Source organism: Xiphias gladius, chromosome 8, assembly GCF_016859285.1.
Source record: "Xiphias gladius isolate SHS-SW01 ecotype Sanya breed wild chromosome 8, ASM1685928v1, whole genome shotgun sequence".
Lineage (NCBI taxonomy): Eukaryota > Metazoa > Chordata > Actinopteri > Istiophoriformes > Xiphiidae > Xiphias > Xiphias gladius.
In genome coordinates this window covers 27,924,684-27,950,728 of record NC_053407.1, presented here as the reverse complement: position 1 = coordinate 27,950,728, position 26,045 = coordinate 27,924,684, and the positions used below count along the sequence as shown (strand labels likewise).

At 41.5% G+C, this 26,045-nt stretch overlaps 1 protein-coding gene across 5 annotated transcripts in view; it reads left to right on the top strand.

Moving 5' to 3' along the window:
• Window positions 1–25,739, top strand: part of LOC120793341 (plasma membrane calcium-transporting ATPase 1-like) — a 43,700-nt gene extending 17,961 nt beyond the window's left edge. For 4 of the 5 annotated variants that reach the window (XM_040133318.1, XM_040133319.1, XM_040133320.1 and 1 more), the window contains exons 3-21: window positions 987–1,184; window positions 2,729–2,986; window positions 3,863–3,988; window positions 5,361–5,564; window positions 6,767–6,793; window positions 9,772–9,918; window positions 11,508–11,722; window positions 12,224–12,466; window positions 13,568–13,809; window positions 13,891–14,128; window positions 14,705–14,884; window positions 15,007–15,094; window positions 15,452–15,558; window positions 15,904–16,095; window positions 18,096–18,309; window positions 19,718–19,929; window positions 20,032–20,139; window positions 20,854–21,042; window positions 23,655–25,739. In XM_040133318.1, the coding sequence (XP_039989252.1) occupies window positions 987–1,184; window positions 2,729–2,986; window positions 3,863–3,988; window positions 5,361–5,564; window positions 6,767–6,793; window positions 9,772–9,918; window positions 11,508–11,722; window positions 12,224–12,466; window positions 13,568–13,809; window positions 13,891–14,128; window positions 14,705–14,884; window positions 15,007–15,094; window positions 15,452–15,558; window positions 15,904–16,095; window positions 18,096–18,309; window positions 19,718–19,929; window positions 20,032–20,139; window positions 20,854–21,042; window positions 23,655–24,038 (3,572 nt within the window). In that variant the 3' untranslated portion in view covers window positions 24,039–25,739. Of the gene's footprint in view, window positions 1–986; window positions 1,185–2,728; window positions 2,987–3,862; window positions 3,989–5,360; window positions 5,565–6,766; window positions 6,794–9,771; window positions 9,919–11,507; window positions 11,723–12,223; window positions 12,467–13,567; window positions 13,810–13,890; window positions 14,129–14,704; window positions 14,885–15,006; window positions 15,095–15,451; window positions 15,559–15,903; window positions 16,096–18,095; window positions 18,310–19,717; window positions 19,930–20,031; window positions 20,140–20,853; window positions 21,043–23,654 lie in introns of those variants that run through there. The other variant, XM_040133321.1, reaches the window with a different exon arrangement.
• The last annotated feature ends 306 nt before the right edge of the window (window positions 25,740–26,045 follow it).

Below are 26,045 nucleotides of genomic sequence, written 5' to 3'. Positions count from 1 at the left end.
GGTGGACAGTGTGCACATCAACCTCAGTAGGATTCATCTACAGGATAATAGCAGCACTCGAAGGAGACAGAGATGTAGTCCTCACACTGAGTATTGCACGCTTCCAAAAATGTAATGATGCAACATTTTGATCTTTAATTTTTTCGACAGCCAACAGTAATATGTTTTGAAGGTACATAATGAATCATTTTGGGATGAAAGGTTTTTCCCTATCATTTAATCTCTTAATTGTAGGTCGAGCTAACACTTTTGGTTTAGGTTTAGGTTTGTTGAGAACATTCCAACATATGCAATAATAGCAAAGCATATCGGACTCTGTCAGGGACAGGAGGATTAAAGTCCCCGACTTATTTCCATCGTTGAGGGTCTCTGGTGTCTGTCCGTATATTTACCCTGTTTTGTGTTCATATGAAGGTTTGACAAACACCTTAAAGGTCAAAACGTTGCCTTGTTACATTTTTGAGATCTTATAAGAGCTGTGTGCAAACTACCTCTTTTTTTTCTTTTTGATGGTCAAAGCAGTTCACATTCTTCAACTCGGCTCCTTTCTGATACCAAATAACATGTGTGGAAGATCAGATGATCATTAGCGATGTTTGGAAACTTTGCGATCTCCCATAAAATTTTAAATGGATTTCTGTGAGTTTGAGCAAAGTTGGTACAAAAATATGAGTTTGTAAAAATGGAAACACTGGGGGGTCTGTGGAGGTTCAATAAAGTCAGATTATTGGACTCAAATACATCCTGCAAGTTTGAGCCTGATAATTATATGATTAATATTTATTAGTGATTACAAACGTTAAATCACTCATGAGTTATAAATTTTGGATTTGTTCTTCAGAGTTTAAAACATGCGAAGAGGTTAGGATTAAGGGTTATCTTGAAACAACAAAAGTTATATTAAATATAAACTCAGTTTAATGGTCTAAGCCAGTCTCAGGGGGACATGTAGAGTGATGATGTTGTCTTTGTGTCTTCTGCTCCAGGTTTAGCTGGAAACTCGGAGGACATCAACAGAAGGAAAAAGGAGTTCGGACAGAACGTCATCCCTCCTAAAAAGCCAAAAACCTTTTTGCAGTTAGTGTGGGAAGCCCTACAGGATGTCACGCTCATCATCCTGGAAGTGGCAGCCATCATTTCACTTGGCCTTTCTTTCTACAGACCACCAGATGCTGAGAGACAGAGTGAGTTAATCTTTTTATTTTCAACAGTCACTCAGTTTGTTCAAAGGAAACCTTTACATCTTTAGATAAGTCTCTCTTTGTAACTTTTAGTATGGACCTGTGTGTATTCAGCCATCTCAATGATGAACTTGTTTAGAGGGACATTGTTATGAGACAGCAGAGCAGTCAGCTGGTCAGTCAGTCTGAACATGTTTCCTGTCTTCTGTGGGTCTCATCATCAGGCTTCATATACACTGCTGTTATGACAGGAAGTCATATCAGCAGTATAGATGTATGAAAAGACTAGTTTATGAAATTCACGTTCATATGGTGAGCAGCTGATCCGCAACTTCTTATCTATAGACATTTATTCAATTTTAAATACACATTTTTAAATATTATTACTGTTGTTTTACATCAATAAGTCTTACCTAGAATATCAGAAATACTATATCATACACGGTCTCTGCTTAATTATACTACAGTCTAGCGTACCTGCAGCTGCCTCAGTCTAAAATATAATGAAAGAAAACTAAAAAATAAAATAAAATATAAGTCAACTCTCAGGTTTTACTGTCATCTTACATGATTATCATGTGTGATGTGCAAACATCAGATTTACTCACAGTCAGAGGAAAGTGTGCGTCTTGGTCATAGTTGAGTAAAGCGCCATTCCTACAGGAGACATGCATCTGATACAGGTCTGCTTAAGGCTTGTTCGTGTTGGACCCATTCACATGAATGAACTGTCACAGGTTCATCTCTGGTTGTCAGTGTAAGCAGAGACTCCGATTCGCTTTCTGCTTCTCTCATCTTTCTTTTTTCTGTGAGTCAGTTATATGACATGTAATTGCTGGAATCATTGAATCAGATTCCAGCGCTGATAGAAAGGTCTGATAGAAAGGTCAGTTCATGTCTAAAATGAACTGATACCTTTCAGTTAATCATACCCATCAATAAATTACTTCTCTGTGACAGCTGCACACAAAATGGTGTCGGCTGCTGCTAAAAATGTTTTAAATGATCATTTTCCTTTGTGCTGCATCTGACAGTCAAGACTTGAAGTCCCACAGGACTACTCAGTGAACATGTGGAGACAGCAATACATCTGAATTTATAAAATTGTACCTGGTTTATCTGTGAGTTTGCACCATCATCATCATCATCATCATCATCATCATCACCATTCTCATCATTTAACAAGCTACTGTTTCCCAGAATTCTCTCTGAACTTCATGTACATCTCTCTGGAGGGGTCAGTTCAAATGAAAACCTGAAGAGTCCTGCTAGAACAGAAAAGCATGGAGCCACTGGGCCCAGTAGACCTCTGACCTGGCAGGAGTCATATGATCAGGGGCATCAAAATCATTGGAGGTTTTTGTGTCACAGTAGCATTGCGTCATGTCGTTGCAAAGTTAGAAACCTGGATCCTCCTACACGCAAAGGTCAGAGGTCACCTCCTGACAGGCATCACTATTGCAGCGTGTATACAAGCAGGGGAACATTTAACTAACATTGACACACGATCAAAAACTAAAACTCCATCCTGTGTTGACTCTGTTCAGACTGTGGTAGAGCGGCTGGCGGCGTGCAGGAGGACGGTGAGGGGGAAACTGGATGGATCGAAGGTGCTGCCATCCTGCTGTCTGTGGTGTGTGTGGTCCTAGTGACGGCCTTCAATGACTGGAGTAAAGAGAAACAGTTCCGGGGCCTCCAGAGTCGCATTGAGCAGGAGCAGAAGTTCACCGTGGTCCGAGGGGGGCAGGTCATCCAGATAAATGTGTCCGAGATCGTTGTCGGAGACATTGCACAAGTCAAATATGGTGAGAAAACAAAAAGCATATACTGATCTAAAGCAGAGCTTACCACTGGTTCAAAGTCAAGTTCACCCAAGTTTACCAGTTTACCCTGTGTGATGAATACAGCTGGATAACAAGTCTCTAGATACATAATTTTGTTGAGTCATTCTTTTATCAGATAGGTCCTGATTTAAATCATCCTTTTGCCACTTTGGACCATTTTTGTTCAATCATGTTTACATTTATTTCTCAAAGTAAGGAATCAAAAGAAGTGTTGTTTTGGTATCAATAGTGAAGTTCTGGTTGAAGGACACCTTTTCACAATAGAGGAGACCTAGAAGAGACCACGACAGACCTTACTTATGTTTCATATCTTAGAAAAAAAGACATCTGGCTAGGTAAATGTTTGGGAAGGTTGCACTTACAATTTTGATCACGTTTAGCTCTTGTTCCTTTCCAGAAGGTTTAGAGGATTTATTTTAGTTTTCTAATGGCGACAGAATATTCTTGTCATTTCAACATTACAATAAGTGTCTTTTGAGGTCACTAAATGGTCACATGTGAACATCAGAATGGAACTGTCTTTATAAAATTCCTATAATATTCTGGTAGGTAGTGATATTGTGTCTGTGGTGGTCAACAGTTTACAGTTTAGTGACCTTTGACTCATAAAACAGTCAGAGGTTAAAAAACACAGCAGAATGTCTATGTTTTGTAATGATAACGAGCATTTCTCTCCGTTGAAATTACAACATTTCACAACTTCCACTGCTGCATTGGTTAAATATTTTTCTCCTCCAGTCAGTTCGTGACAGACAAACTATTTGATGACGATGTAACATAATAACCTGATGACAATGACCTGATATTGCGGTATACCTTTGTGTGATGGTTCTCCAGGTGACCTCCTCCCTGCTGATGGTGTCCTGATTCAGGGCAGCGATCTGAAGATTGATGAGAGCTCTCTAACCGGAGAGTCGGATCATGTCAAGAAGCTTGTCAACGAAGACCCCATGATGCTGTCAGGTGCTTCATTGCTTCATTCACATCATATTATAGCCAAGTTCAATGTGACCTGAGCTGTCACTGCCAGCTCTTACCAGCTCATTTCTGCTGCTGATTTGCCACTGTTAAATCTGAGCATCTCTGGTTTTCACATTCTTCCTACTAGGGATGTGTGTGATTAGTTGACTAAGCGATAAAATGTTGCTAACGTAAAGTTTTCTGCCGTTGTAGAGCTGTGCGCAGCGCATTGATTCGCTCAGCCCCTCCTTGCCCTTCTCTCTCTCTCTCTCTCTCTCTCTCTCTCTCTGTCTCTCCCTCCCTTTCTCCCTCTCTGTCTTTTTCTCTCACACACACAAACACATTGAGAGTAGACTGTGTGTCATTGTTGGACTGGCCATATTTAAATTTAGACTATTCTTCAATAATAATACAACTGGTGAACTAATACAACTTTGAACTGCCCTAAATACTGAAGAAATTTCAATGTGTTGGTATTTTTATTAACGCAGTGGGAAAAAAGACCATCACCAAAAACCAGTTTCATTGTGATTATTTAAGGAGGGTCACCAGAGTTACAGTAAAGTAATGATTTAACAAAATATCATTTTGGGATGTATCCTATTTACCCAGAACTCTTAATACCTATCATATAGTTCTCGCAATATCATAGTCTGCGGCCAAGCTGTTTGCACGAGACCCGTCACCGATGACTGGTTCACGGTCGGTGCTCTGTGATACCAACGACCCAATCACATCCTCTTCCACCTTATTCCAAGCAACATCAGCAATCAGACAACTAATGTAGTTTTAAAGATGAGAAGAGCATGGAGCCAAGTAGGAAACAACACGCATGCTGTACAACATGACCTAAAGCCACTGTAAAGGTTTTGACTATAACTGTCGCTTGGGGCTTTTTGTGCTTTCTTCTTCCTCCTGTGTGCTTGCTCTAGATTTGTCCGCAGCTCCCAGTATAAAGTATTGGAGAGCAATGGCAACATCTACACAGATAAACGTGCAATTTGTGAGTGCATGTACAGAATAACTGTTGTGCACAGTGCGCACACAGGTTACAGCAGTGACCAGGCTAAGAGCCTAAAAGATGTTACGATGATGTTACTTTGTACCTAGTCTGTGATTTTGTCATGTCATACCCCTCTGTCTCTCTCTTAAAGGAGACACAAGTTGGACCCATTTGAGTGGATGATAACTAGTTGTTGTAGATTTTTAGGGGGCTCAACATGAGCCCCGTCAGGTTACTCACTGACTCCTACTATCAAGTCAGTTTTATTTCTATAGCCCCAAATCACAAGTCACTCATTTGATTGAGCGGACATAAATAACAATGGCATAATTCCTTGCCCTCGCTCTCTCCCTCGCTCTCTCTCTCTCTCAGGTACCCACGTGATGGAGGGCTCCGGCAAGATGGTGGTCACCGCTGTAGGTGTGAACTCTCAGACTGGTATCATCTTCACACTGCTCGGCGCTGGCGAGGAAGGCGACGGTGATGGCGAGGAGAAGGCTGAGAAAGAGAAGAAGAAGAAAGAGAAAGACAAGAAGAAAGAGGAGAGGAAGAAGAGAGAGAAGAAGGAAAAGAAAAGTAAGTTCAGCCTAAAAAGGAACCTGTTTCACTTCAGCTGGTGCAGATCAGATTTCACTTTGGTACATCTGTGTGTCTGACTGTCAAGCCAGCTTTACGCTCTGTCCAAACTGCTTGTCGGATGGTCAGTTTGTTGCACGACGATTTGGGGCATTTTCATGTGAACAACCAAGTGTAAAAATGTGATGCGTCCTCCAGCAGAGATTGAAAATCTGCGCTGTTCTCATCCCCCTATTGACAATATCAACAATAAGTTGAACAATATCTCATCTCCTATGTATGACGGCCAGCTTTTCACTGCACTTTCGAGCGTGGCCATTCAATTCAGGTATAAACACTTTTGATTTCCAACTTGGTCGGACTTCACTTCTTACGAACTAGTTCTGACAGACCATAAAAAGACCTTTTGAAGGAAACTTTTAAAGATCAGTCCACATTGACTGGCAGGTTTTGAAGTCTGACATGTACCCATCTCACAGAGCAGATACTTTTTCTATTTTAACAAATGGACTAAAATGGACTTCATATATATTACACTTTTATCCAAAGTGCTTTATGATTTGCCCCTCACTCACCCATTCACACACACACACACACACACTCTCACATACCAATGGCAGCAAGCCCCCATGCCAGGCACCAGCCTCTCCATCAGGAGCAGTTGGGGTTCAGAGTCTTGCTCAAGACAGAGAAGGAGCCAGGGATCAAACCTCAACTGAGCCACAGCCATCATGCAAATTTACTAGTCCACACTGACTCTCAGAGATGGACATCAAGATGCGACCCCTCTGCTTTTTTACTGGTAGTCACGTGTAGGTTTGTTGCAGGGACAAAACACTGACAGTAAATTTAAACTCAACTGCCCACCGATGGATACCCACTGATAACCAATTATAGTGTCAGATGAAAAGTCACGGGATTAGCAAAGTTATTGCAATTCATCTGGTGGCGAACATGAATGGCTGAACTGAACTCAATGACAATCCTTCCAACATTTCAGTCTCTTAGACCAGAGTGGATGTGAATCTGACTTTGCCTGCTTTGTTGGGTTAATACAGTTGTTCCCCAAAAATGTAAAAGTAGACTATCCGTATGTATTAGGTTATAATAAATGTATAGTTTTTGGCTCTTTTAATGTTTTAGTAATGTTTCGTTCCATAGGTATAACTAACTAATGGCCGTTGCATGTTTTTGATTCACAGGTAAAAAAGATGACAAAGGCAAGAAAGGTGAGCAGCAGATCACTGCTTCAGTACTGTGAGTTACCGTACATGACTCTGAGTGAATGTGAAGCCTGTATTGAACAGTAGCAGCTTTAGTTCATCTGTCCATCAGTTACCTGAGGCTGGCTGGTCTATTCACAACTGTACTGGTCACTGTGGGCTCTTTGTTTCCTCTTGTTGGTACTGAGCTGTAGATGATTAGTTTTGTTGATGAAGCCGCCTTCATGTTGGCAGTATTTGCAGTCCATGTTACTGTTCTCTGTGAGTGTAGGATGGAACCTGTGAAGCAGTGTAGAAGTCAACCGGCTGTCGTTGGTCCGTGTTCTTGTCTGGTGTCATGCTCTTGTGAAATGCCATCAGTCACAGCCAAGTACTGTCCCAATCTAAAGTCCACATTTAGACAAGAATGTTCCAAATGTTCCACCCATTTTACCCAAGCTGATTTGAGGGATGAGTTGTGTGAGGACTTGGGGTAGATAAGCATCCCCGCATGCATTTCACATCAATCATTTACTATGGTGGAGGATATGAGTAGTGATGCATCAATCAGACACACCGGATCGATACCAGTCCTCATACCGACCCAATTAAGCGCACTGGTTTTGGCTATGATGCAGCCAATCCATATTAAACCAACATGAATGATCCACATTCCAGTTTCTTTGTCAATATCATTATCAAATTCGCCCTTTCTGCTATCAGTTACATTTATTCAGTCACAGTGTTCCTGACCTCATGTTGCCTCATATAAAAATGGTCCCACTCTGTTCCACACACTGAGGTATACATATTTGAAATTTGGTGAAGAGAGAGCCCTTGAATTAGATCAGTACTCTGTATCAGCAGAAATTCTGAGTTTAGGTTTTGGAATTGCTATAGAGAGGGTATATAGAAAAGGTTGGATCAGTGTATCCCTACTATTTTTGTCTACAGCTGTTATTGTGTTACCAATTTAGTCTTGATAATTTTTCAGATGAGAAGTTGATCGCTTACACTTTGAATACTTAGTCGTTTAATCAAAATAATGACCATTTAAAAGTTTGTTTTAGTGTTCGCTGAGGTGTGAGGGACCAGTTAACAGTGTACAGGTGTGCTGAGCCCAGCTTGGAAATAAAATGTGTACAGCGTCCTTTACATCATTTCTATGATGTAAAGTAAATGGATCATTTGGAGTGTTTTCTTCATTGATTTGTGGATCTATATATTATGTTTTGGCATATGATCATCTTTGTTGTCGCTGCTTAGTGTATTGTAAACGAGTATGGCCGTGTGCCACGTGATGCATGGTGGTTTACAAGAGATGGTTCTGATGGGACATGTCAAAGATCCCGCAGGAGATCAGGAGTCTTAGTTGGATCTCAGGTTTCTGAAGTCAGTCAGACTCCAGCTTCTCCCTGGATCACCTCATATTTCCTGTTCCCTGTGGTCCCACATGGTGCAGTGTGTGTCCCTATGGTCTGAGTGGCAGCAGCAGGTGCTCCTGACTCGGTGGATGGTGATTAGGACCAAGCAGATTATCGGCCTTAAGCTCAGCAGCTGCTTTCTTCTCCTGCCTGCTGCTGCTGCCTGCCTTTCCACTAATAACCTCATTACTGAGCTGGGATCAGCACGCTCTCTCTCTCTCTCTCTCTCTCTCTCTCTCTCTCTCTCTCTCTCTCCCCTATCTCTCTCTCTCTCACACACACACACACACACACACACACACACACACACACACACACACACACACACACACACAGTTGTTTTACAGTAGTTGTTAGGACACTCCCTGACATAATGCATTCCCTAGCCCCTTACCCTACCCCTAGCCATCACAAAAATGCCTGACCCCAACCCCAACCCTAATTCTAACCTGAAACCTTTGAAGCTGTGAGGACCGGTCAAAATCTCCTCACTTTCCCAAAATGTCCACACTCCATAAGGACTATAACTCAAACTGGTCCTCAAATGTAGAAGTACAAGTACACACACACACAAGCATCTGTAGATACCCATGCTCTGTCACAACATCAGGGCCCTGCCCTTTACTGGTCGTCTTGTCACACACTCTGACTGACTGTTCACTCTGTTAACACAGACTTTTAATAATCTTACTGATGATTTGTCCTGATGACAAAATGTCAATGTAGTTGTTACACAACTCTGTCCTTGTGTGATGGACAGGTCCTGCTATGTGATTCATAGAAATAAATGTAATAAATGTTGTTCAGTAAGGAAATTATAGTATACTGTAGTGCATGATAAGATAGGACAACCTGTTTTTTTGTTGTTTTTGGGCTGCCACAGTTTCTCACTTAGTGGCGAAGGCATTTGTTTACTTAAAATGCAGAGAGACCCAGGCCTTTATCTGAAAGAGAGACAGACTTTCACCTCTAATATCTCCTGTTTTACAAGCATATTTGATCATATTTTAATAAGGATCCTCCATGTTTTATGATCTGCTCCTGTTTTTAATTATTGATGCAGTCTACATTGCGTTTTGTCTTAATAAATTTTGTATATTGTACATATCCACAGCATTAATTCTATCAGTGCAACAGTAGTCTTGTTATTCTCACCACTCTGCTGAGAAACGCTGTCTCTGTTTAACACTAATACTGTTCTCAATCACAGATTAATGCCAGTCAGTTCTACTTCGCAGATTTTTTTAATCACTGTTAGGTTACCGTCAATGAAATTCAACGCTTCTTGCAGATGTCTGGCATTAAAAGCTTTCCGGTGGATCAAATGGAATTATCCATCCCTTTCCGTTGAATTTAATTGATTTGATTTAATTGGCAACAACAAACAACAAAGATACAAGCATTTTTTCTACCCATTTTTTATGTGTCTATTGTTTAAGACTCAGCCGTTATTTGAATATTGGCTTTTATTTGGAAATGTATGGTAGACCAATATGAAAAAAATTGGCTTGACTTGACTCCACATATCCTTAGCAGCAGTTTTGCTGATTTGTGTCTACTGACTTCCTGTGTCCTCTTTAGGGAAAAACAAGGATGGAGCCAATGTGGAGATGCAGCCGCTAAACGAGGACGAAGAATCCGAGAAGAAGAAGAAAAACCTACCAAAGAAGGAGAAGTCGGTCCTCCAGGGGAAGCTGACCAAACTGGCTGTGCAGATCGGCAAAGCAGGTACGAACAGAGAATCAGATAATTGAGGAACATTGTGTTACAGTCCAAAAATTCGAGAGAAAATATTTGGTCCCATTTCCATGACTATTACTAAAAGCAGTTTATTATCCATGTTAATCTTTGAAATGATTTCAACCAAACCAAACCATCTGTGTTGACATTTAGGGGTCCAGGGGTCTCCTAGCTTGTTGGGAAAAAAGACGTTCATTGATGAGAAAGAACTTATTCAAATATACTGTTTTGACTGATCTTGTGCGGGAAATAAAAGAGCATATATTCTTTCCATTTAAACTGAGGTCCTTGCAGCCTTGCGCTTTTTGGTAAAAAAAAATTTGAGCTTTGCAACGGTGATGATTATGTCACAGCAAAAAAAAACAGCAGCAGTTAATGAATCTTTGATTACTTTTACAGCGTAGATTTGTTCATTTCCCCTCCACTCAGCATGAATCATTTATAAAATAAGATGGATTCATGCAAATCTCTTATTTCAGTCTGCCAGTGGTGAGACTATCACATTTAGAGAGATGTTTGTATTGTTACAGCGTGTGAAGACACAACAGTGCAAAGTAGAGCCTGAAAAACACTGCCTTTTTTGGGTCCAATGCCATTTTTAGGTACCAGTTTTATAGAAAAGGGGAAATGATGGTGCGGTTGTTAATTAACTTTCCGGCAACGTATTTCACAAATTAGTTTGCAATTTACCGAGAAGACACCGCTTGCCCCCGCAGCGCCGTCTGCTCAGATGTGATGCGTACTCTGCTACACGTGCAGCAGACAGTGTTGAGGGTATAGTAAACAATGGACTCTGCCGGACAAACAAGCATCTTTTTCTGCATTATGTTCTGTAAAAAAAAAAAAGAAGCTTTCATATCACCGAATATTGGGCAACATATACGCTGATGCCGATATATCTGTGATAGGGCAATATTGGTCAGGCTCCTGTGAAAAGGAGTGGTAGTTGAAAGGTGAATTGGACAGTGGCAAGATAAGACACCATGTTCTCCATGGAGAGGTGACCACACCCCACAGAGGTTCTGTGACACCATTGCTGCACGTGGGGATACATGATATATCCAAGATGCACTGGACAAGGCATTGTAAACCTATATGACTGTATAGGACTGACAAAGATATGTTTTATAATTGTGTATTATTTGCACATACACATAAAGCCTGAGTAGATAAAGGTTTTGCTATTTTCTGCGTTACCTTCGTCTAATACAAAGTACAACTCTCAGAAAATTACAGCATTTCATCACAGTTTCTACTTTGTGTCTGAGAGTGTGGTAAAACAGTGATGTCTAACTCTCTCCTAGGGGTCATCCTTACTGAAACTCAGTGTAGGATGCTTCATAAATAACTGTCAGTCCTACTCTAAGGTAGAACTGGTTTTAGTCTTAGGTTAACGCTCAGCATTGATTCCTTGGAGGGATTCTTTTGCTTGATAAATAAAGACCCAGAACACTTTTTGCTGCTCCTCACTATTCACAACATCTGTCGTCCCCATGATCAGATTTACACCTGAGCTAAACTCTCCATGTCTCTGTCTGCCTGTCTGTCTGTCTTTGTCTCTCTGTCTGTGTCTTCAGGTCTGTTAATGTCAACTGTCACCGTACTCATCCTCATCACTCGCTTCTTGATCGACACTTTCTGGATTCAGGGGGTTCCCTGGGCCACAGAGTGTCTGCCCCTCTATGTGCAGTTAATGGTCAAGTTCTTCATCATCGGCGTGACGGTGCTGGTGGTGGCCGTGCCTGAAGGTCTCCCTCTGGCCGTCACTATCTCCCTGGCCTATTCAGTCAAGGTCTGTTTGTATACAGCATTATACGGCCTGTCACCCTGAGCACATACAGTCTCTCTGTATACAGACTTACACAATGAGTCCAACTTGAACACACTCAGATCAAGTTTTTTACCTTTTCTTATTTTTCATAGGACTTTATGCCCTAAAAATTGACATTAGTGTAATTGAAAGTGACATTCATTTAATATCTGATATTATACGTTGAATAACAGTTCTTATTTGATTTTACTATTATTTTAGCACTCAGTCGGTGAACAGTTATTACAGTATTCAGCCCCTTCGACTCTGGACAAAAAAAACACTAATACCCACCAAAATCTGGCTTCTGTCTTCAGTGGGAAAGTGAAAATCCCCCTTGGTTGGAGCAGTGACCCTCCTAGAAAAGTACCATGTTATACTCTCCAGACATTCCTGGATCAAAGACAGTTCATGGCATAAATGTCTAGTAAATTCAAAATAAAGTACTCGGGCTCAGGTAACGTTGCTCTCCTCTTTTTTCAGAAAATGATGAAGGACAACAACCTGGTCCGCCATCTGGATGCCTGTGAGACGATGGGCAATGCCACAGCCATCTGCTCCGACAAGACGGGAACGCTCACCATGAACCGCATGACAGTGGTGCAGGCCTACATCGCAGGATCCTACCACAAAAAGGTGCCGGAGCCGACGATGATTCCTGCCAAGATAATGGACCTCCTCATCCAGGGCATCGGGGTCAACTGCGCGTACACAACCAAGATTATGGTGAGCTGTAAAAATAGCCGTCCATTCAGGAAGCTCTGTGATTTAAGCATTTGGCTGAGAGAGCAGATTGGTTTGGAGAGCTGCCACAGCAGCTCAGGACTCATCTGTTCAGTGTCTCCTGGATCCACTGCACGGATCAGAGAGGAAGCAAACAGGTTCAGATACAAGAGTTAATAAGTCCCGACAAGTTGTTTTTTTTTTTTGTTTTTTTCATCAGTTTCCCTATGTCAGTTTACTGCTGAGATGGTCATTAGCAATTATTTTCATTATCAATTCGTCTGGTGATTATTCTCTGGATTAATTGATCACTTGTTTAGTATAACAGTGGATCCCAACATGTGGTTTGGAAGCACCTAATAAAGGGATCGCGACATGATGAGCAAAATAGACAAGAAAGTCAAAAAGATTACGGCTACACAAAATTTTGTTGTTGTTGTTTTTTTTTCCGAATAAAACGGTTAACACCCAACACTGGTTAAACTGCTCACAACTCAGACAGCCTGTGACGAGGGGTTGCGAGTGAGCCCTGACTGGCTGTAAAGCATCACTCGTTGAAAGGGTAGGAAACCGGGGGTCAATAAAATGTCAAAAGACAGTGAAAAATGCTCATTACGCTTTCCAAACGCTAAAGGTGACGTCATTGAATTTCTAGTTTTGCCGAGTAACAGTCCAAGACCCAAATATGTTCAGTTTACTGTCATATAAAACAAAAGTGGCAAACTCTCACAGTTGTGAGGTTGGAACCAGAGGATATTTCTTTTTTTTTGCTTGAAACAACTTAAACAATTAATGGATCAAATCAGACAAACGATATGTTGAACAGTTTATAAAACATAATGAGATATCAGCATAAAAAATAACAATGAACAGGGTTTTGTCTGAGGCTGTGCACAGGTTGGTGAGAGGAAAGTAACTCAATATAATCTGGAACCATAAAGAGCATAAAAAGTAATGTTCAAAGTTGTGTCTAATTGCTGCTACTGGATTGATGTTGTGGTCATGTGCTGCTGCATTTGTGAGTTTAATTTCCACACCATGTAAAGAAACTGAAAACGTAACGAAGCTGTGATTTAACCTCCTTTCTGCTGCTGCTTCCTGCAGCCTCCAGAGAAGGAAGGCGGGCTACCTCGCCAGGTGGGAAACAAGACTGAATGTGCCTTACTCGGACTCAGCCTCGACCTGCACCGAGACTACCAGACCGTCCGCAATGAAATCCCAGAGGAGAAACTGTTCAAGGTCTACACCTTCAATTCTGCAAGGAAGTCCATGAGTACCGTGCTAAAGAACCATGATGGCAGCTACCGAATGTTCAGCAAGGGGGCCTCTGAGATCCTGCTCAGGAAGTAGGTTTACTGCTGCCTCTGACACAGCTCTGTGTTCAGTCAGTCAGATGACAATCACATGACTCTGTCCTGCGGTTCCAGGTGCTGTAGGATCCTGATAGCCAGCGGCGAGTCCAAAGACCTCAAACCTCGGGACCGAGACCACCTGGTGAAGAACGTAATTGAGCCAATGGCATCAGAGGGCCTAAGGACCATCTGCCTCGCCTACAGAGACTTCCCCGCAGCTGACAGAGAGCCTGACTGGGACAACGAGGCCCACATCCTCACTGGCCTCACCTGCATCGCTGTGGTTGGAATTGAGGACCCTGTGCGACTTGAGGTACGTCAGCCTTGTCAGTCACAGCAAAAATAGACACAGTACAAGTCACTACATTCAGAGCATCCGAAGAGGAGCTTCCTGAAACACTACGGTCAGTCTTTATTTTCAGACCCCTTGTCTTTGATCTAAAAGTACTTCACGAGGCTTTTTTACTAGTAAAATCAACTCCTAAATGGGTGAAATGTTAAAATACTGACAGCAATCTGTGAGTAAGGAGCTCAGTCTGACTCCTATCTGTGGTGACAGAAATAACCTGTTAGAAGCTGCAGGAGATGGAAGTCAGGCAAAGACGTTCCGATGAAGGAGAGCTATTTTGAGAATGCTCGATGACAGTGAATGTAGTAAAAGAAACGATTTTGAAAAAAATTGAATAATTTTTTGATTAGACCGTTCTGGGATTTAAAGAGACTACATGCTCTCCTGGAACCTGGAGTCCTCAAAACCTCAAAACCTCAAAACAACAGTGGAAATGCAGCTTTGCAGCGGTGACGATTCAGTGTTCTGTCATCAGTCCAGAGCACGTGAGCCTCAACATGTATCACTCTACTTGTTTTTTTCTTCTGTTATTTTCATCAGGTACCAGAAGCCATCAGAAAGTGCCAGCGGGCCGGGATCACTGTCCGCATGGTGACCGGAGACAACATCAACACCGCACGGGCCATTGCCATCAAATGTGGCATCCTGCAACCTGGAGATGACTTCCTGTGTATGGAGGGCAAAGAGTTCAACCGACAGATACGAAACGAACTGGGAGAGGTCAGACAAACACACAAATTTCAGACTGTTTAATTTGAACAGTGTTTAGGTGCCTGAAAAGATGAAAATCTTGTGAGCTTCTTGTAGGGCATCCTATTCATGTCTTCTCTTATTCTCTGCAGATTGAGCAGGAGCGTATTGATAAGATTTGGCCAAAGCTGAGAGTCCTCGCCAGATCGTCCCCAACGGACAAACACACTCTGGTCAAAGGTGAGATACATTTTAACCTGGTCAAAGAGGGCGGGATGGGGGGTGAGACAGACAGGATTGAGAAAAGGCAAATTTATTCATGTAGTACAAGTGATACACAAGGCAGTTTCAAAGTGCATTACACACATATAAACATTAAAATCAGTAGAAAACAAACTTTAAACAAGTGAATAAAGATAAGGTGAGCATATTACAAATTCAGAGGCAGTCCTGATATAAAAGTAAAACAACGATATAAAAGCATAGTAAAAGTGAGCGGAGAAGAACAAGGTTTTAGCTGATTTTAAAGGCGGTCAGGGTCAGGGCACACCTTAGAGCCTCATTTGTTCTGAGACAGTCTGTCTGTCGTTCTCTCAGGAATCATCGACAGCACGGTGCTGGAGCAGAGGCAGGTTGTCGCGGTTACTGGAGATGGAACAAATGACGGACCAGCACTCAAGAAAGCAGATGTTGGCTTTGCCATGGTAAGGATTTGTCGCTGATATCAAAATGCTGCTTCTAGTTAACTTTGTAACATTGAGGACAGTTTTTGTAAACAGTTATCATAGTGTTTATAAAACAGAAAAAATAGTTATCAGCACATAAAGAATAAAGATCTTCTGATCAATTTGCTTGTTAATATGTGCTGATCTGAAACGACAACAAGGTTCCCACGCATCCCACGCATGAGGACTGACAGCAGACAGATTCAGGTTCCGGACCAGACGAATCCTCAACTTCCTGGGGATACGCCCCCGGTCTAAACCTCAGCTCCGGGTCACGTTAAGTGTCAGGTTTAGTTAAGCTGACCTAAAATCTGTGTTCTGCAGGGCATCGCAGGGACAGACGTGGCAAAGGAGGCGTCTGACATCATCCTGACAGACGACAACTTCATCAGCATCGTGAAGGCCGTGATGTGGGGCAGAAATGTCTACGACAGCATCTCCAAGTTCCTGCAGTTCCAGCTCACTGTCAACATGGTCGCTGTCATCGTGGCCTTCACCGGAGCCTGCATCACCCAGGTCAGAGCCAACTGACACTGCTGCTGTCTGAGGGGCGGGCAAAAAAACAGGAACGTCTCGACAGTCTAATAGTCCAGTTCAACAGACAGCGGTGACTCTATCAGAGAAGGTTTGATTCATGCTGGGGCTTGTGTTGTCCAGTGTTGCCAGTCCTACGATCAGAACGCCGGGTTGTGCCTGGCTTAGAGACTTTGTCATCACATGTACACTTCAGACCAACAGGATTGAGGTTTTTCTACTTTTTAGACAAATGAAATTAATATGGAAAAAGATTATTTCACTTATTTTTATGAACTAAAGTTTAGCAAGTTTTGCAGGCACGTGGTAGTTTTCTTCTACTCCCACACATTCCAGATGAGGCAGATTAGCCCAGTTTTGGAGATGAGCTCTAATAACACATAACTTTGATTGTTGCTTATATAGTCATTAATTTTAATGTTATATAGCAATATTTGAGGTTTGAAACCAAGTTTTTCAGAAGCTTTAAAGTGGCAATCTAGGAGATTTCAGTCCCGGCTGATTTGGTGAAGCCTGTAGTTACTGGTGTTAACAGCAAATGTGGTTTAATATTACATGTCACGGAATTCTTGGGGCAGCAAAAAAAACTATTGTCCTTCCATCATTCTGCGAGCAACCGTGATCTAAATTTATGCTACACACAGCATGAGTCTACGAACAGCAGGGTACAGTGAAAGGAGCTGATTCCCTGGCTGAGAAATCGGAGGTGTGCAGCCTGTCGCCTGCAGCTCTTCAACTAACAGCTCACTGTGGCTGTTCCTTCTTGTTCCATTACTCCCTGCAATATTTCAAACTGATCCGCAGGCCCAAAATGCGGAAAATGGCCGCCGTATTGTTTTGTAGACGCATTTCTGATGAACGATAGTTGTAAGTGCTAAAAGTCACCTTGTGTTTGACCAGTCAAATGCTTTTAATGTGAAGCTGCAGCAGTAGGAAAAGTTCGGCTTGCACTAGCAGTAACTTTATACAGCATTTTTTTCTGGGAATGTCGCCACAGACACTCAGTTCATAATACTGCAAATATATAAATATCACAGTATTTTCATCAGTGAGCCACAGGGTCAGTCACCATTGTGTTATGTCATTCGGCGATATAGTGACTTAATAGACAGTTATTTAAATGAAAATCTTCAAGGTTGCCACATTAAGGTTTGTGTTATAAAAAAAAACACAATAGTGTTGTATCCAAATGAATTAACAGATATTAGTAAATGGACTGCATTTTCACCAAAAGCCTCTCGTTCACCCACACAATCACACAACAATGGCAGCTGATACGCACAATGTAAGGTGGTGGCCAGATTTTTGGGAGGAATTTGGTGGCTCACCGTCTTGTCTGAGGACATTTTGGCCATCACAGCCAACCATGTCATAGATGTCAGCTTTCAAATATTAGGTAGATCATTTAGGTAAATTAGGGACAACAAGGCCCCCAAACTTGACCCTTGAGCTGCACCATACTTACCTACTATTTCTTAAAGAGGACACTATCTTTTACATTAGAACTGTCTGATTCTAGGATATTCAGGCCACATTGACTCTGAGCTGCAGACAAACAACATGACAGACATATACATACAATCAGTATAACCAGTCAAATATAAGTATAAGTCACGAAGAAAAACCCAAAAAAATAACCGAGATTTATCAAACCCTAAAATCAGAAGATCATTTTTAGTCTAAAGATATTTGAATTTGTGTTATTTGAAGTTTGCATTATCAAATCCACCATTTTAAATTATGTTTGTAAATGTTTTTTTACTGGTGTCCTTACTGGCCTGTAATGGATTGACCTGGTCTTGTTCCCTGTTCTGAATGACAAGAAAAAGTTCTAAAACTTCAGGTTGAGGGGGCTTGTGGTTTCTCTTCTGACAGACACTGATTGTAGATGTGTGTGTGTGTGTGTGTGTGTGTGTGTGTGTGTGTGTGTGTGTGTGTGTGTGTGTGTGTGTGTGTGTGTGTGTGTGTGTGCATGTTTCCAGGATTCTCCTCTGAAGGCTGTGCAGATGTTGTGGGTCAACCTCATCATGGACACCTTCGCTTCACTGGCTCTCGCCACCGAGCCGCCGACCGAGGCGCTGCTGCTCAGGAACCCGTACGGCCGCAAGAAACCGCTCATCTCCCGCACCATGATGAAAAACATCCTGGGACATGGCATTTACCAACTGACCATAGTCTTCACCCTGCTCTTCCTTGGTCAGTGAACGCGCCACAGCTTCATGGTCTGAAACAGACTCTCTTTGTGTTTCTGTGTGTTCAGAGCCACAGATCGACATAATTATGCATTAGATGAACTTAAATCACTGTCAAGATAAGGATGTGCTGATACAGGTTCCCCTTCTGGCTGTACAGAAAAGTATATCGATTAGGGGAGGTCTTAGACAATAAACCCATATATTCTTTGACATTCCTTTGATTACTGCCATTCTCTTAAGAGTGTGATCCTTTTGAACACATTGAGGCAGGTAGCAGCACCTTCCTTGCATGTCTTATGTAATTTGGGCATATACTAAATTTAAAAAATTATAAAACATAAAAAAGATTAAAAATACAAATATATAAACACGTGATTTAAATAAAAATCATACTGATTCCTTTATCTTGAGAAGGGAACTGAAAGTTCACACTAAAGCAGCAACTTGAGTTCGTTTGGCAAAGTGAACCAAAGTCAGGGAGCCTCCGCAGCGAAGACCTAAGAACAACCAGGAGACTCCCGCCAGAGAACATCAGGCTATGATACAGCTTGAAAGGAGTTAGGAGTTACCAGTTTTATTTAGTACACAATCAGTAAAATTGTGAAATCAACTCTGAACTGAACTGGCAGCCAGTGAAGGGGGGCTAAGACGGAGGGGATGTGATTGAGGTTCAGGGGTGGCTTTCTTACTTGGTAAATGTCAAGGAGTTGACCACAGATTTTGGGTTGATAGATAAAGTAATGCTTTGTAACATATTAGCCCGTATATCTAAACAGGCTGTATGTAGATGTGTATAGATGTGTATACGTGCATATACTGCACATAATCACCCACTGTATGTACACCATTTAAAAAATAACTTTGAATGACCACTCAATATTTATCCAAGCACTCCTTGAACTCCTTGAACTTTGTTTTTTCACCTACGTGTATGTCCATGATAGTTATACGTCTGTGTTTGATTATCTTTGTTTCACTATGAAGTCCTAGTTTTGGCCGTAATTTTTATGTGTCTCTTCCTAAATATTGTTCTTGGAGTTGTGTGTAAGTACAGTAAGAGTCAGATTCCTTTTATGCAGGAAAATACTTAGCCAGTAAAGATGATTCTGATATTAAGAGGATTTCAGTGGGTTTTCTGCATGGATTAGGCGGCAGAAACCTCTGAAATTTGGTTAATAAAAGTTCGTCTTGAAAACCACTTAACTCAAAACTGCAAAAAAAAAAAATCAAAAACATCTTCATATATTACAGTGCACTAATTAATCTTTAATTATCCTCCTTAAATCCCATTAACAGTACCTCAGTTCCATCATTAGTCATATGTAAATGAATGTTATGATGTAAAAAATGGAGGGATTGGGTTGACGGTTCTACGCGCCTTAAGTAATCTTTGTCCCTCCCTCTCACAGGCGAGAATTTGTTCGACATTGACAGCGGCAGGAACACCCCCCTCCATGCCCCGCCCTCTGAGCACTACACCATAGTGTTCAACACCTTTGTCCTCATGCAGATCTTCAACGAGCTCAACGCCCGCAAGATTCACGGAGAGAGGAACGTCTTCGAGGGCGTCTTCAAAAACCCAATCTTCTGCTCTATCATCCTGGGAACCTTGCTCACACAGGTAACTTGTGAGGGACAAAGCAATCATCACACCTGGTCAGGTTTCGCAATGCTAAGCGATAAAGGAATCCCTGTATCATGTCATGACTCCGTCCTCCTGTAGATCATCATCGTGCAGTTTGGTGGTAAACCGTTCAACTGTGTGAGTCTGACCATCGACCAGTGGCTGTGGTGTGTTTTCCTGGGCTTCGGCAGCCTCTTGTGGGGTCAGGTGAGACGCTTTTTTTGATAGTAGATCAGCTTTATTTTGATAGTACATAGTAGATGTGGGAAATAAAGGAAATATTGGAAATGAGGGGAGAAAGTGGAGGGGTGACATGCAACAAAGTTTTATGGCCAGACTTGGGGACCGGGGACATTGTGATTACGTGGTCACCATGTTAAACCCCACAGAGCATCTGCAACCAGGCCACAAAGAAACAATATGATTCAGCACAAACGCACCGTGCATCTCTCCTCATCAAACCCTGTCAAACCCACAACAACAAGGTGCTGGTTCTGAATTAAAAATCAGTCCGTAAAACTCAACACCTCTCCAGAGGTTTCTGAAGGTTCAGCCTGATGGGAAGCAACGGAAGTCAGTTAGAGAGTTCATATCAACAGCTAAATAAAACAGGAGCAGATCAAAAAACAGGTGATATATGATAATGATATATGTACAATGTATGTGTATACACACACACACACACACACATATATATATGTTTAGATATAGATATATACAGTGGTGTCCATTTTGGACTCGATTGGATAATATAATGGATAATGTAATGTATACAGTATAAAATGAAAATTATCATCATCAGACAATAAAAACTGGGGTCTCAGTAACATTTTCAGGTCACAGAGGTCTTGAGGTACCGGAAGTGCTGCTGTTGCCTCTGACAGGGTTGTAATATTTGTGTGTGTGTGTCTCCCCCCTTAGCTGGTGTCCAGTGTCCCCACCAACTGGTTGAAGTTCCTGAAGACAGCAGGTCACGGTACGCAGCAAGAGGAGATCCCTGAGGAGGAGCTGGAGGAGATGAAGGATCTGGATGCCATCGACCACGCTGAGATGGAGCTGAAGAGGGGCCAGGTGCTCTGGTGCCGTGGCCTAAGCCGCATTCAGACACAGGTATGGTTTCACCTTTAAAGGAAAAAAACCCGGCTCAGAGATTCAGGAAATGGAACTGGTGAAACAATGTTCCACATAAAGTCAAACCTCGGTTTTACACAAATCATTTCAAGTGTTTTTCCCCATGCAAAAGTAAACAAAGAAAGTAATCCGCTGGATTAAGTCCTGCAGATAACTGCAGAGGGATCTGCTTCAAACCAAACAGCAGCCTGTTCATCTGCACACGGCAGTTTGTCTCCATCTGTGAGACTTGAGGAGTCGCTGAAGATTCAGTGTGTGGTCATGCTGAAAAAGCAGTAGCAAACGACTGGTCATCCAGTGGGCTGTTAGGAGGATGACCATCAGTCACGTAACTTGGTTAACACGTAACTGTGGTGTGCTGCATCAGTCCTGCGCTGACGTCTGCAGTGCGCAGCACTGAAGTTCGACTTCGTTCGACTTGGACCAAAGCTGCAGTGACCGGCTGTCGGCTACTGCCTGTGCCGTGTATTTCTAAGTACAGTGGAAACCACTTATAGTGATTATGGGTACAGTGATCAACCGTTTATATGGATCAAAAGCTTGGGATAGAATCATTCCTATACAAATGTTCTTTAAATAATTTAGCTTATAGTAATCGAGTACTCTGCTTACAGTGTTCATTTCGGGTCTTTTCACACATGACAACATATGGAAATAGAATTTAAAACTGTTGCAGCCTACTACTGCAAGCTGTCACATGCTTAGGCTCTCTTCTAACTCATTTGTACAAGGTTTTTGGAGTGCGACAGCGTGTAACGACCGTCCCTGCCTGTTCTCCCAACATGAGTTCACTCTGTGTGTGTGTGTGCGCGTGCATGTACCTACGCTTACTGTGCACACCCGTGCGTCATGTGATATCTTCTCCCTCTACTCACTTATTTTGCCGTCCCACGCTCTGCTCGCGTTGAGACTTTTTTTATTTTTGTGTAATTATCGCCCCCACTCCAGCAGCAGGTATGGTATGTGTGTGGGTGGGTGCGCCTTTTCACCCAGACCACAGACTGACAGGAGACAGAGCAGGAGACAGCCATTTTTTTTTATATTTTTATTTTATCTCAAAAAAAATAAGCTTCATGCTGTTTTTCCATATAGTAAATAACCAAATAAAAAAATTCAAATGTCAAAATGATGAAAAAATAAAAAAAAAAAAAAAAAAAAAAAATCTTATAATAATCATCTCTTTAGTGTAGTGATCAGGATCAGTATACGGATCACACTAAGCTATAAAACTGTATAACTGTGCACTAAGAAATCATGAAATCAAAATCAAAAAACAAAAAAAAAAAAAATCAAAAAAAAAAAAAATTATTATTAAAATCACAGACTTCACTGAAGAAAGCTGAAAGAAAGAGCAACAAGAGAGCAAACAAGCAACACAAACGAGCTTTTTTTTTTTTCTTTATGGCATTAGGCAGAAGGAGGAAAGAACTGAGGAAGAGGGACTGGAGGAACAGGAAGATTCATCAGACACATCAGAGAGTGATCTCGTTAACTACAGTTAATCAGTTAATATTTTTTTTTTTTTTTTTTTTTTTTTTTTTTTTTTTTTTTTTTTTTACAGTCTAAAGCTAATCTACTAGGCTAATGTGTACTTTAGTTTGAATGTGTTTTGAGACTTTTTGTTGTTTGATTGAGGTTTTTTTTGCTGGTGTTGAGGAGCTGCTTGCTCTTGTCAGAGCTCTGAGCCTCTACTCACTTATTTTGCCGTCCCCACGCCTGCTCGCGTTGAGACTTTTTTTATTGTGTGTATCGTCGTCCTCACAGCAGCAGCAGCAGCATGACGAGTGGTGGTGCTTTGCTTTTCGACCACCATTCATTCACTTGGAGCAGGAGAGAGCACCACACAGGCAGTTTACGCTTTTTTATTCCTAAATCTAAAAATAGCTAGCTCCGCTTTCATTACTTTATAACCATGTAGTAAATATTCAAATGTCAATTAGATATTAAAATGAGAAAATAAATAAAAAAATAAAAAAATAAAAATATAATAATCATCTGCATTCTGACCCAAGTGATCACCCAGGAATAAAAGCCACTGTCCACTGTATAACTGTGCAGTAAGAAATCATGATCACACGGAGACAAAACTGAAAATGGTTGCAAAAAAAAAACTTTGCAAATAAATTAATCACTCTTCTTCACTAAAAAGAATTCACAGAGAGCAGAGCGAAACGACAAACACAACAGCTAGCTTTTTTTCTTTTTCTTCGTATGGCATTATTAGGAGGAAAGGAAACTTGAGAGCAGAGTGGACTGGAGGAACATACTAGATTGAGATAGAGGATGATCCTGATGGTTACTGCAATCCTACAAAATCCTACAAAAAGGCTCATTAATTAAACAGGGCTTTTTAACAGGCTTTTTAACATTAGTTACCGTAGCTAAAACTCCCTGTAATCTTAGGTACTTTGAGTTGTCTTCTATTTAACTAAAATGTTTGAGACTTTATTTGTAAAACTGCTCTGTGCTGTATGAAGCTATTATCATGATCCCTAGTCAGAGAAAAACACCAGAATTTTCCTTTAACGTCCCTCGGCACACTCGCCTCCTCCATTGAACCCTGAACTGAATGACTGCCTCTCGTCTCTCAGATCCGTGTGGTGAACGCCTTCAGAGACAGCGTGTCTCCCTACGAAGGTCTGGAGACGCCCGAATCTCGCAGCTCCATCCACAACTTCATGAGCCACAACGAGTTCCGCATCGAGGACTCAGAGCCTCAGATCCCGCTGATCGATGAGAACGAGGGTGAGGATGACGCCCCCACCAAACGAAACTCCATACTCGTCCCACCGCCGCTGACCAGACTGTCCAACCTGCCGCCGCTCCCATCCTCGCCCAACCAGAACAACAATGCCGTGGACCTCATCGTCCCATTGCATAAGGACGCCTCCAGGCCCGGTCTGACCCCGCTCAACTCAGCGGGGCTGCCGCCGTGTCCGGGGAGCCCCCTGCACAGCCTGGAGACCTCACTGTGAAGCCCCTTTCCCCAGACTGACCACTCTCTGTTGCAATGGTCGTTTCTGTTCGTACTGTGTTCCTTAAGGCGAAAGCGCTGCTTCCTCTGAGAGCGGAGGAATGAAAAAACATTTTAAAAACAGACTCATTTGATCGTTGCTGGTCAGGAGTTCAACCTGCTGGTTTTTAGATTCCAGGAAGCAGAAATGTTTCCAAATGTGTTTGTTGTTGTGTTTGGAGCCGCAGCAGCAGGTTCACACAGACTGTTTTCTTCCCTCCTGATGTTTTCTTTCTTTACTTTAATGAACTCTGCAGTTGTTATTTAGGTGGAGAGTGCTTGTGAAGTGGTCAGTCCATAATCAGTTTCTGATCTATAAATATTGATGTTGATGTTCAGACGTAGTCGGGGTTCGTCGTAATCCGCAGTGTTCCTGTTTGTCAGCGGACGAGCCGATGTGAGCTGACGGTGACGAGTTACGGTTAGTTGGCGTCAAGGTTTCGCGTAAAGGGGACCCGTTCTGCTTGTTGTGTTTTAATGTTACAATATCGGCTGTTCATATTAAACGTGGCCAAAGTTTCAGATAATGAGGTAAACATATGTAGAAGTGATGCCTGTGAGACAAAAGCAGGCTGCTCTGAACACTAGGTTTCCCACGAGCATATGGGCCTCCGCTCCAGACACAGCTCCAGGCACAGCAAAACCGTCTACTTAAGTAGTATTAAAGGCATTTCATGTACTCCAGCATAGGAATAACCCATGGTGCAGGTTTACTGTACAGTCGTTTGGCCAATCAGAAGAAAGTGGGCTTTTGGGAGGGGGGCCTTGAGGAGCCCAGAGCTAATACTGCCTGTTTCAGCCAGAGGCTCAACTCAGGGGTCGCATAACAGGCAGTATGAGATCCTTTTTTTTTCTTTTTTTTTAATGTAAATCATGCAGAGCTCTTCCATTGGATTCCCAGGATAAAAAGAGATAGCTGGAAAGAAGCATATAATAGGTCCCCTTTAATGATCTGTGACGGAAATGTGTAGGGCGATTCATCTTTAATGAGGGGCGAGGTTATTCTTAAAGAGACGTGGGTTCAGAGACGTGGGTTTGTAGACAGAAGTGTTTAAAGTAAATGTTCAATGTCTGCATTTTATTCTAGTATTTTTGTAAAGAAAATATGTTTTAGGTTGTTTCAAAAGGTGTAAAATCAAAATGTATTAAAAGTGAAAAAAAACAAAAACAAACAACTTTTAGAGCAGGGTGTTTGTGACACAGCTCCACGTCATACAGAAGAAGAAACGTTGTGCTTAGACCACAAACTGAGATAAAGACAGACGGGCCTGGGGGGATTTTAGAGAGAGATACCTGCCATCGTAAAGCAGCCCTGGAAAATAAAGGTTGGGTGAGAAGAACACAGTGACAGGAGAGTATCAGGGCCACAAATGTCAGAATGTTAAGAAAATAAAATTGTGGTAGAGAATAGTCTCATAATTTTACTAGAAAAAAGTAATTCCAGATCATAGTTTTATGGAAAAAAGTTGTAATATGAAAATAAAGTTGTGGTTTTTAAAGAAAAAAGTCATAATATCAAAAGACGTAATATTATGAAAGTAAAGTTGTAGTGTTTTTTACAATAGTTGTCTTATTCACAGTTTTAATCTGTGAATAAGACTTTAATCTTTAAGAAATCGGAGACGATGACAATAATATTTGTTTAATATTTCAAGAATAACTCTTATTTTTGAGTAAGGCACATTTCTAGGAAAAAAGGTGTAATATTTTAAGCATAAAGTGGTAACAAGAAAAAAGTGATAAAAAATAAGTTACAATGTTACCAAAGAAATGTTTATATATTTTGATAACACAAGAATTTTCAAAGAAAAATGAAGTAATATTAAAAGTTACAATATTATGAGACTAAAGTCATTATTTTACCAGAGAACAGTTGTAGTGTGAGTCAGAATTTTAATTTTATTACTATGAAAATAAAGCTGAAATTTTCACAAAAAAACAGACACAACATTAGAAGTTGCAATATGAA